Source organism: Ixodes scapularis, unplaced genomic scaffold (genome assembly GCF_016920785.2).
Source record: "Ixodes scapularis isolate PalLabHiFi unplaced genomic scaffold, ASM1692078v2 PGA_scaffold10__122_contigs__length_95168666, whole genome shotgun sequence".
Lineage (NCBI taxonomy): Eukaryota > Metazoa > Arthropoda > Arachnida > Ixodida > Ixodidae > Ixodes > Ixodes scapularis.
The window spans coordinates 83,614,420-83,626,401 of record NW_024609836.1 but is presented as its reverse complement, the minus strand read 5'-3'; the positions used below and the strand labels follow the sequence as shown (position 1 = coordinate 83,626,401).

Below are 11,982 nucleotides of genomic sequence, written 5' to 3'. Positions count from 1 at the left end.
GCAAAAGACAAATGCTGCTTCGGGGTTCGGGAGGTCTTCTTTCTGGGACACCGAACTGACGAATCGGGCGTCCACACTACAGAGGAGAAGGTTCGAGCCATTATGGATTCTCCAGCTCCGACTTGTAAACAGGCCTTACAGTCATTTCTCGGAATGCTTGCGTTCTATGACAGATTCCTGAAGGACAGGGCAGCTATCGCCAGCTGTCTTTATGAACTCCTTCAGAAGAACACTGTGTGGAGATGGGAAGACAGGCACCAGAAAGCATTTCAACAACTGAAGAGCTTGCTCATCAAACAGACAGTACTGGCACACTACGACGAAGGGAAAGAACTTTTTGTGTCCTGCGACGCTTCGCCTTACGGCGTCGGAGCCGTCCTTTCCCAACGTGACGACCAGGGGCGGGATGCACCGATCGCTTTCGCTTCACGTACCCTTGGACCAGCAGAACGGAACTACGCCCAGCTGGACAGAGAGGGCCTTGCAGTAGTGTTTGGAGCCCAGAAATTCCACAAGTACATCGCGGGAAGGAAAGTGACATTCATCACTGACCACCAACCCTTGTTGGGCATTCTGGGCCCAAAGAAACCGACAGCTGAAGTCCTCTCTCCACGGATGACCAGATGGTGCATGAAACTATCTTCATATGACTACGACATTGTCTACCGGCCGGGCAAGAACCACCAAAACGCTGACGCATTGAGCCGTCTGCCACTACCAGACAGCGAGGATGAGCCATGGCCACCTGGTGACATACTAATGTTTGAAGCCTTATCAAGACCACCATTCACAGCCACGGAGATCGCTTGTCTGACACAGCAAGACAGCACTTTGTGTGAGCTGTACACCGCCGTACAGAACGGCACAGTGGACAAACTCGAAGGTGACAGGTTCACTCCATACAAGCGGAGAGCTGCAGCACTGGCACTTCACCAAGAATGCCTTACCTGGGGTTCTCGGATCATCATCCCCACGACAGCACGTCCTCATGTCCTAGCGCTTATACACGCAGGCCACAGGGGAATGGTGGCAATGAAGAAGTGTGCACGGAGCTACGTCTGGTGGCCGGGGCTTGACAGCGAGATTGAGGGGACGGTACAGAACTGCCGTGAATGCCAAACGACACAGAAGAACCCACCAAAGGCTCCGATGCCTGTCTGGGAGCATTCAGAGACACCCTGGCACACGCTGCATCTAGATTTCGCAGGGCCAGTGCACGGACAGACCTACCTTGTTGTAGTGGACGCGTGCACAAAGTGGGTGGAGGTACGTCACATGCCACAAGCAACATCGGCAGCTGTTATTAATGCACTACGGAACCTTTTGGCTACGTTTGGTATTCCGCGGAAAGTTGTCTCCAACAACGGAAGCGCATTCGTCTCCAACGAGATTAAGAAGTTCTACGCGTCAAACGGTGTGCAGGCCGTAACTGCAGCAGCATATCACCCCGCAACTAATGGACAGGCAGAACGATATGTCGCTGAACTCAAGAGGGCACTTCTAAAAGATACAAGCGGAAGCATACAGCGTCGAATTGCTCGCTTCCTCTTTCGACAGCACTCCACGGCCTACAGTGCTACGGGAGTGACACCAGCGAAAGCGATGTTTGGCAGAGAGCTACCCTGCCCCCTTGACCTACTTCAGCCGAAGACAGCAACGGAGGCCAAGGAAAGTCAAGATCCACTGAGTCCAGCTCGCCGCTTCGCCAGAGGGGAGAGAGTACTGGTCCGCCAGTTCCTGACCAAGCCAGACTGGGTTCGAGGCAAGATCTTGCGACGGACAGGTCCACGTTCTTGGCTCATTGAATGCGGCGGTAGCAAGGTACGTCGCCACCTGGACCGTATTCGCAAAACGACACAAGCAGAAGAGACCTCGACGCAACCGGCAGGGTGGAGCGTGACAGATGACCTGGGTGAGCCGGATGCTCCGCAACAACTGCCAGCACCTAAAACATCCCAAGTGTCCGGAAGACAACTGCGGTCTCCACGGGCCAGACGTCCCCCAGACCGTTACAAGGACTTCGTCGTAGGGGGGAAGAATTGATGTGTTCGTAGTTGTTCTGCAAAGCTATCATCAGCAGCAGGACGAAGAAGGGCGCGCGCTTGCTGAGCGTGGCCCCGGACTGAGGCATTCGATCCCTGAATCCCGACTGTAACGGCCATAGGCCAGTGTTCCGTTTTCTTGTATATATATTAAACATCAGTAAGCCAACTATGGCTGTTCCGACATAACACTTTCCTTGAGGTTTTTTGTTTCGCCGACGTATGAAGCGGGACACTCAGCACAGCGAATTCGGTACACAACGCCTTGTGTACCGAATTCCCTTTGCCCTTTATTTATTTATAACATTTAACCCAACCAGGCAGACATCTGCCGAAATGTTCACCTTCAAACCTTTATTCGGTCCTCTTCTTCTTCAGGCTAGAAATGCGACAGTAGCGCCGCCACAACAGACACGAAGAGCGTGATTGGATCCGAATCTTGGGGGGGGGGGGGGGGGGGGGGGATCGGTGGCCGAGCATTCCATTTTCGAACGCGCGAGCGCACGGAGGTGAAATCATGAGCTCCGAAGGAGCGGCGATAACGGCCCTCGTCGGCCGCGGTGATACTGTTTTTCCCGGCTCAAGTGAGTACAGGTTTTTGTTGCCCCAGCTTCCATCAGGTGATTCAATGAAGAAAGCGGTCGTCCTTCACTGCGACATGGCCGGGAGGCCATACAGGATTGAGGATTTCCGGCAACCGCTCGACGAACTGGGGGTCCTCAGGGAGGTAGCCGGAATTGGGGCGTACCAGATGTCCCATGTCTGGCTGCTTGACCTGAGGTCCGACGCGGCCAAGCTCAAGCTGGTGAACGCAGGGCGGCTCGCTGTCAAAGGACGCACCTGCATCGTCGTGGACCCCTCCAGGCAAGAGGTGCGCATCAAGCTGCACTGGGTGGCGTTCGACGTGTCGAACGACACCATTCGCAAGGCTTTCTCGGAGTACGGCGAGGTGAAGGACGTCGCGTCCGATCGCTGGAAGGTGCCGGGCTTCGAGGGAGCCGAGTCTACCACCCGGATAGTGCGGCTGGTACTCCGGGAGGGTGTCAACCTTGACCGTCTCCCCCATCAGCTGCGCTTAGGAGGCGGCTTGGTATTGGTCGTCGTGCCTGGGAGGGCCCCAGTATGCCTCCGGTGCCGTAGGACGGGGCATATACGTCGAGACTGCCGGGCTCCCAGGTGCTCCGAGTGCCGCGCCTATGGCCACGAGCGTGACGACTGTGTCCGCTCCTACGCCCGAGCCGTGGGACGAGGAGTCAACGAAGACCACGTCGACGACATGATGGACGAGGAAGAGGCGGAGAGAGCGGCCTCGCCCGTGAAAACCCAGGCCGAACAAGCCAAGAGCGACGACGCTTCCGGCACCTCCCCCGAAGTGAACAACACAGTGCTGCCGGACAAGCCGTCGACTACGGCTCATGCAGATCCACCTGCAGTCGAGCGCTCGACGGTACCTCCAACAGGGAGCGCCGGCGGGGCAGCTCGTGCTTCGCCATTGCCAGACGAGGTCTCCATCACGCCAGAGATGGACGTCGAGCTGGGCTCTGCGAAGCGTAGGCTCGAAGACGTCACGGACACGACTGGTCAGGAACTTCGGCTGCGTCAGCTCGAGCGCAGGTGGAGAATGGTGTCGGGCGGGAGCGGAGTGGATGGCCACCAGCGGTCCGGCGCAGACCGAGAAGGACCACGCGACAAACTGTCGCAGTGAACGGCAGTGTAGGCGGGTTGGTCCTCACTAACCCATGGTCTCCTTACAAAGTCCTGTCCGAGTAGCGACCCTTAATGTCCGAGGCCTCTCAGATCGCAGGAGGCAGAGGCAACTCTGCCGTCTAGCAGTCGAACAGGACCTCGACATCATCGCTGTGCAGGAGACCAAGGTCGAGAGTGAGGACCAGACCAACTTCATGGTTAGACCTTTTTCGGCGCGTTACGAAGTGTGTGTTAGTCACGCGGTTGGGTCATCAGCGGGCTGTTTGTTGTTAGTGCGCCAGAGTTTGGGTGCAACGGTCGAGGCGGTGACGACATGTGATTCAGGGCGCTTTGTTGTATGTGATTTTTCTCTTTCATCGTATGACTGGAGGGTTATTTGTGTGTACCCCTCCAATAGGGTTGATGAGCGGCGGGAGCTTTTTGATTTCATGCATCATTATTGCAAAAGTGATCGCCTTATTATTTTTCTTGGCGATTTCAATTGCGTCTGCTCTGCTGGGGACAAGTCCAGCTCAACGCCCTATCGCGATTTAAGCACCGAGAGCCTTCTGAGGTTAATCAACGAGTCCGGCTTTGATGACGTCGGGGAATGTTTGAGGAATGGCCGCGAAATCCAGTACACCCATTTCCAAGGGTCGAGTCACGCCCGTCTAGATCGAGCGTACGTTTCTTTAGATTTGATACCATTATGTTTTGAATATCGCGTGCACCCTGTTTCCTTTAGTGATCACTGTCTAGTTTCCTTTTGTATGCGTAGTAAATCCCAAGCCAGGAAAGTCTTCAGCTGGGAATTATGGAAATTGAACGCGAAACTGTTGGAGGATGACGTTTTCACTGCCGAAGTGCAGGCCGCAGTTGAAACACTGGAGAGCCAGAAAAAATTAGGGTATGGTGTGAGATGGGAGCTTTTTAAGCAGGAAATAAAAATGAAAGCGTTAGAGCGGGCAGGCGTACTTAAAAGCACTGAAAGGAGCAACGAAATGTTATTGTGTAATAATTTGCGGATACTGCTAAAGGAAGAGACTAAAATGCCTGGGGCATACAAAGATGATATTTCTTGTGTGAAAGATAAACTCGAGATTCTAGATCGGGAACGATACTGTGGGGCGATTGTTAGAGCCAGAGCCGAAAGATGGTCAACAGGCGAAGCGCCAACTAAGCGTGCGCTGAGCCTCGAGAAAAGATATGCTCGGCGTAACGAGATAACGGGGGTAGAGAGGAACGGATCACTTACGACCGATAAGGAAGAAATCGAACTCGCATTTTTCGAGTATTACAGTAGATTATTTGCGTCCTGTCCAGTAGATGTCCAGCTTTTTAAAGATGAATTTTTGGGTTTCATGCCGCGCATAGATGACGAAACGAAAGAATTACTAGAATCGACCATCAGCGTAGAGGAAGTGGTCTTTGCAATAGAAGCCCTAAACCCGGGAAAGTCCCCTGGCCCAGACGGCCTAAGTGCAGTTTTTTATAAGACTCAGAAGCACGAGATTGCCGCAGTTCTAGCCAAGGTATTCAATGAAGCATATGATTTGAATATGTTGCCTCCATCTTTTATGTCGTCGCACACAGTGTTAATTCCCAAAACAGATGACGCAGTTAAGTTGCAGCACGTCACAGCGTATCGGCCGATCAGTCTGACTAATGTCGACTACAAAATTTTAATGAAGATCTTAGCAAGGAGATTGCAATCTGTAATATCGGAAATAGTGGGGCCCCATCAAACTTGCGGCATTAAAGGAAGGACTATTTGCACCAACATCCACAAAGCACGCAGTGTTCTGGAGTGTTGCGACGCAATGCATACTTGCGTTGCGATGCTCCAGGTAGATTTGGAAAAGGCTTTTGATCGCGTGCCTCACGACCTGCTTTTAACCATTCTCGATCATGTAAACGTCGGCGCTGTTATCCGTGAAGGTGTCAGCATGGCGTACAGCGGTTGCTCGACGAGACTTATGGTGAACAAGTCGGTTGGAAAACGTATAAAAGTGAATCGATCCGTCCGCCAAGGGTGTCCTTTGTCACGACTTCTTTTTTGCATTTACATAGAATCCCTTTGCATTAGTATTTTTAAAAACAGTACTATCAGTGGTTTTCAGCTTCATGCGACCGAAGTTAAAGTGTTAGCGTATGCTGATGATATTGCAGTGTTTTGTTCCAACCGCGAGAGTATTGTTCAAGTCGTTCACACGCTTAAACGTTATTGCGAAGTCAGTGGCAGCTCTGTTAACTGGGCCAAGTGCCTGGGATTTTGGCATGGAGAGTGGAGCTCTACTCCTAGTTCGTTTGCCAACATGCAGTGGGTGACCACCCCCGTAAAATATTTGGGAGTGCCTCTAGAAAATTATCGCGATAGCGAACCCTATTGGCGACGGCAGGTAATGGAGCTTCGCGAAAGAGTAGAAAAAAGTCGGAGGTATGATCTGTCTATTTTTGCACGGGCCACAGTTTGCAATTTGTTTTTTGTCAGCAAACTGTGGTACGTTCTACAAGTTTTGCATTGTTCGCGGGTAAATGTGCAGAAATTGCACCGGGTATTTGCAGTGTTTATTTGGGGTTCCACGTGGGAGCGATCGAGTAGGACGAATCTTTTCCGGCGCGTACGCAATGGGGGGGCTTAGTTTGCCGCATTTGTTTTTACGTCAGGTTGTTAATCGGTTCATGTATTTTCGGGACATAAGTGACCCCTTTTTGCGCACCGTTTGTCAAGTGAGAGTTGCAAGCAGGTTGCCTGAGCTGATTGTTTCCACGTCATCGATGTCGGGTGGTATTCACGGATATTTAAAGGAAGTCGTTGCCTCATGTAAATTTCTGTTATATCGTTTTTCAGTTGAGTATTTGAGTGAGGTTCCTCGGAAAAGATTGTATAAGGCTGTGTGCGATACTGTGTTTCCTGTACCTCTATACAGAGCCTTATACTGTGCAGGCCCAGGGCAAGATGTCTTGAAGCGCGTTAAGCGTATGGTGGTGCCCGCAGGCACCAAGACTTTCTTCTTTACATTACATTCAGGTACACTGCCGGTCAAGACATGGCTAAACGAGAGGGGACTTTTTGTACCGTGGGGGGATCACTGCTTTTTATGCAAGAAGCCAGAGACGGTTGAACACGTGTTTCTTGAGTGCTGGGATGGGGTCTTCTTCTGGGACGTCCTCCAACGTACCCTGAAGAAGGACCTCCCCCTGGATGCGCATGGAATCCGTTATCTATCGGTTAAAAACGAGGAAGGTTTTCCCTTTGACCTGGTTATGCTGTTGGGTCTGCACAGTATTTGGAAGTCCCGAATGGCTGTACACAACGCTGACAATAATGTACGGGAGGCGCGGGAATATTTTCGTGAAAGTGTATCTTTGTTAGTTGAAGTCAACAGAGCACAGAAGTGCGAGCCTGAGTGGCTTCCGCGCATTGAGGCACTTTTGTCCATGAAACAATTTTAGCCTCCGACGCCAGTCACTTCGGACTGGTTTAGTTTAGCCTTGCCCTGCTTCCTATGGTTTGAGCGATATGCCTGCCTATTTGACAATGTAAAAAAAACCCGGCAATAAAGAATAAAAAAAAAAAAAAGGATCGGTGGCCGAGTGGTCTAGCGCACACCAGCTCGGAGCACGTGGAGCGAAAGCTCGCGCTGCGGAACCCAGGGATCCTGGGTTCGAGCCCCACCCCTGTCCGTTTCGATCTGGATGAGCATCGTACCGGCGTGCGGTCGTGTATCACTACTGCGTGATGCACGTTAAAGACCCAGGCTAGCGGCTGTACCGCACTGGCTAAATTTCTCATCTACAGCTGGGAGACTCGTCGCCCCTGTGAGGTAGACCAAGTTCTAGGCTGTATAAACACACACACAACCCAATTTTTTTTATCCGAATCTTCGCCCAACGCTGGCGGCAGGCCTCGTGCCCAGTCATGGCCTTTTCGATACAGAGTATTCACTGGCGGCCATATCCGTGTGCGCTGCTGCTGAGCGCGTGCTGACGGCGAGCTTCCGCAGTCCTTTTGGAGCGTGCATTTAGCACCATCAAGGTTGCCGGTCTTAGCAGGCTATTAATGTGAGTTCGTTCTGAGCATGCGCTCTAAACATCGCCCTCAAATATGGCGTCCAGTGAATACCTCCTATACTGAAAAAGTCAGGCAGATCGCCACGAGAAGCGGCCGCCGAAATGGCAAAGGTGGAGGGGCAGACAACGAATGAGAGGATGATGATGAGGATGATGATGGTGGTAGTTTGCGGCTCTTCCCTTCTGGATCGGACGGTCCCTTAGAGTTTGGGACCTAGCTAGTGGGGGATTCGGTTATCCCCGTTGGTGAACTAGCATCCACCAGTTCTCTAATCTTCGCTTCGTGGTTTCCACCAGCTCACGCCACCCTTCGTTGGTTATAGGTGTAGCGTCGGCGTTGTTGTTGCCGTTAGTCCCACCCGCAGAGTCTGCCACTGACCTGGAAGCAGAACCAAAGCCATGAGCAGTGTGGCAGAGGCACTGCTTGCACTGGCAGTGCCTCTGCCAGTGCGAGCTCCCGGGTCGACTGTCCACACTCCGCCGGTTGAACTGGTTGCAGACCGAAGCACGAAAGTACAGGGCGTTCATTGTCTCTTCCGCCTAACCACACACAGATTCTACAGTCTTGTCGAAGCGACGGCGATACACCTGCGTTCGCAGCCCTCCTGCGCGTGACTCAAAGAGGAGCCGGCTGCCCAGATTGCAGTCTAGTATCTGCCGAAATGTCGTGCTTATATCGATGGTACATATATAGCGTCGACTTTCAGCGTCTCGCTGCGGCGAGACGCCGAAACACACTTCTCCCGCGCTACCGCTTCTTTTCTCGTCGGGTTTGAAAACCATGTTTCGGGTCCTCGCCGCTGCAAAAGCTGTGCGCCGACGTCCAGGTCCCCAAGAAATGGCTCTTTGATGCTCTGTGCTACCAGATCCTCGCGCTCCAAATCTGAGATTGGGCACTCTATGGCTCCGTCGTCGAACTGTCAGGCTTTGTGAGTATAAAGGAGGCTATGGCCCAATACATGCTCAGGGTGTAATCAAGCAACGGTGGGCAGGCGTTGGCAGAAAGGGTGAAATCCGATTGTTTCAGTACGAAAACTTAACTCCCCGATATTTTGAAGCGGCGCCAGGAAGCACCTGCGGTACCGTTTTTGCTCTGTCGCAGACTGTTTTAACATTTCTGGAGGACGAACTTCGGGGCCCGCTGCCCGCGGAAATTAAAATGCGTGTGTCGAAAATCGAAGGATGTGCTCTCTGTGTTCTGTCGTTCTGCGTTCAATTCTTTCTCACTTTCGTACACTATATGTAACCAACGTCATTTTAAACTTGTTTCCGAGTTAACTTGACTCGAAAATGTATAAATTTGCGAATCAAGTATATTGCCAAAAACACATTTCCAAGCTCGCTATAAATCTCTCGAGCGTGGTCAATAAAAAATATAAATATTTATGACAAAAATATTATTTCTTCCCTCGACTTCACGAGATAAGGTGACGTGCGCGGAACTATATTGCGCGAATTTCAAAGATATATCACTCGAGTCTAAGGATGCATGAATTGAACTGTGTGCGTATGGTGTGTATGTGTGTGTGCGTGTGTGATCTTTATTAATAACCGTTGAGAAACAAGAAATTCCTATGCACGCTTACATGTCTCCGCACCGCACTCTGCTCAATACACCAATCAGGCCTTAATCAAGTTAGTAAATTATAATAAGGGCGATCGGAATTTATCAAATAGACATAAAAGCAAAAAAGTATGGACGCCATACTTTCCTTTTTTGATGACAATCTGCGCCACAAACGATAGGTATTCCAAGTTAATCCTAGCAGCACTGTACATAGAGATGCTTTACAGAACGTGGCCAACGCAGAAGCTTTACGCGCAAGCTCACTCCTCGTAGTTCAGTCATGGAAGGTCGTACTCTTTCCACAACTGCATCACATCACTGCATGCCGTTTTGGTCGCAACGCGCTGCTTCATTCTTTCGATCTGTTCTGGCGAAAAATGGTTCCTCCAGTCTCCAACTACGCCCTTACGAACGAAATCGCCAGTCATCGGCTTCTTCGCTGCCGCTTCCAACGACTCTTTGGTGATTTGCAGCGATCCCTCAGTTTCCACGACCGCTGGGACATCAATCGCCGGTGACTTCCACGCGTCATTAAGTGCCTCCTTCATGTTCGGCACGCTGGACACCTCCACGATGCGCTTAAGCAGCGCTAGGTCACTTCGCAACCTCTCGCCGTACTCCTTACCCAGGAAGTCAGCCATCTTCAGCACCCAGGACGCCGTGTCCTTCTTGAGGTCTTCGTAGGTCAAGAAGAACACGTTGAGGTCGTTCCGATGTTCGTACCAGGACAACAGATGGTCAAAGTAGTCGCCGAACTCGCATTTTCCTTCCATGAACAAATCGAAAAACTGGTCGAAGGTACCGTCCTCGAAAAAGTAGGCGGGAGTGTTCCTCATGTGGTGGTAGAAGGAGACCCAGCAGTCGTATGGGTTCCTGGTGACGTAGAAGTACTTGGCCTCTTTCGAGTAAGGTTGCTTGTTGAAAGAGAAGTGCGTCTTGATGGCGCCCGGCCTCGGCATCTCTTCGGCACCTTGAGCTCCGGTGAATAGCAAGAAGGGTGACTTGGCCTCGAATTCCTCTGTGTCCCTCGGAGGAACGCCACCGCTAAAGATGTTACAGAGGAGGTACTGCATCCACGTGGTACCGCATTTGGGATAGCCTACGATAAACACGTCATCTGGCCTCGGCTTGTAGGCGAGGGCTGAGCGGACATTCTCGTCGCTGAAGTAGTAGCTGAGGTAGAGTCCTTCGATCTCTCGATAGACCGGAATGGACTTTTTGGTCGCTTGCATCCTCGTTTTCTTGGGACCCGACCACGGCCTGCTGGAACCAGAGAAAAAAAGAAAAAGGCAGCTTAGGCTTGAGAGTAACTGCACATGGTGGCCAGTTATCTGAAGCTTTATCTGAAATCATAGGAAACGCTTTTCCGTCCTCCACAAATGTTTAAACAGTTCGCTACAGAGCAAATCAATACTACATGAGCTTCTTAACACCGAATCTAATACTGAGGAAGTCGCACTTTTGAATTATGACGATCGGCAATTGCGCCTGCTCTGAACAAGCACCAAAATTGCGGCGCCCGCAACAATGTTTGAGAACAGAGTGCGGATACTCTAAGCGCAGCTCATTTAGTCTAGATGTAGCTTATTAACCTGTTCGATAACTGAAAGGAAAGGACCACTCATTTAACTTTTTATTTAGATTGTTATTCTTGAAGCTATATTTCCAATTATAGGCCTTTTTTTGAAAGTCAATCGATCAACGTTGTCGGTCGGCATTTCTTAGGCACGAAGCATGTTATTGGAGCCGAGTCCTTACCGAACGCTGACGTAGCACTCGTGTCCAATCCCGCTCGGTACGTGCCCAAACAATGGTGGACACGGATAATTGAAGCAGCAGCTACTCGATGCGTGCACCTTCGAAAAAGGTCTATTGCGGAGATCATAGACACATATCCCCTCTAGATATCTAACTTTCGAAATCATTTTTTTTTCCGTTAACCCCAAGGCTTTGTTTACATGAATATTGCGACCGAAGCTCCTTGAATAGACTAGAGCCACTCTATATGGCAGCGTAGCTGCCAGAGTAGCGCCACGCTTTTCCCTGTGCCGCCTCTCACCGTGATTGGTCACACACGGTACCATAGCAACGAGCTGAGCTGGCTCGGTTTCCTTAGCAACCGAGTGACGACTCGTCACGTGACCTCGCAAGAGCTGTGATGTCACCGGTAAGATGGCAGCGCCCAGAGCTGGTGGATACGAGTTTGTTCGGTGCGTGGTAGTCGTAATGTGCCGCTGCTTGCCGACGATTGCGGACTTCTTCGCGCTCTCTGACGCAGGTATAACGTCAAGATCTGAAAGAAGGTGACTTTATACCTTTTCTGTGCAAGATCGCTTTGGATATTAATACCTGTGAGACAGCATCAGTCATATCGCCGTAGCGGTGCTCGGATTCCTGGAATTTGTTCGAGGATCGATAAAACATTTTGCATGCAATTTTTGTATACTCCTAGCCTTGTTTGAACGTTAGAATGTCTGAGAATCAATGCTAATTGTATGCGTCGCATGTTTGACCTCGGGGAAGTTGCTTCAGCCCGAGGTAACCGCGTAATCACGAACTTTTAGCGAGGAAGCTCCTGCGATCTTTACGTTTTGTACTAATCAACGATCTTAC

At 51.0% G+C, this 11,982-nt stretch overlaps 1 protein-coding gene across 1 annotated transcript; it reads right to left on the bottom strand.

The window, feature by feature from the left end:
- Window positions 1-9,609: 9,609 nt before the first annotated feature.
- LOC115315005 (sulfotransferase ssu-1-like) lies at window positions 9,610-10,601 on the bottom strand. The gene has a single exon (XM_029974240.4). It carries the CDS (start codon window positions 10,599-10,601, stop codon window positions 9,648-9,650), a length of 954 nt encoding a protein of 317 aa, XP_029830100.2. The 3' UTR covers window positions 9,610-9,647.
- Window positions 10,602-11,982: the final 1,381 nt, after the last annotated feature.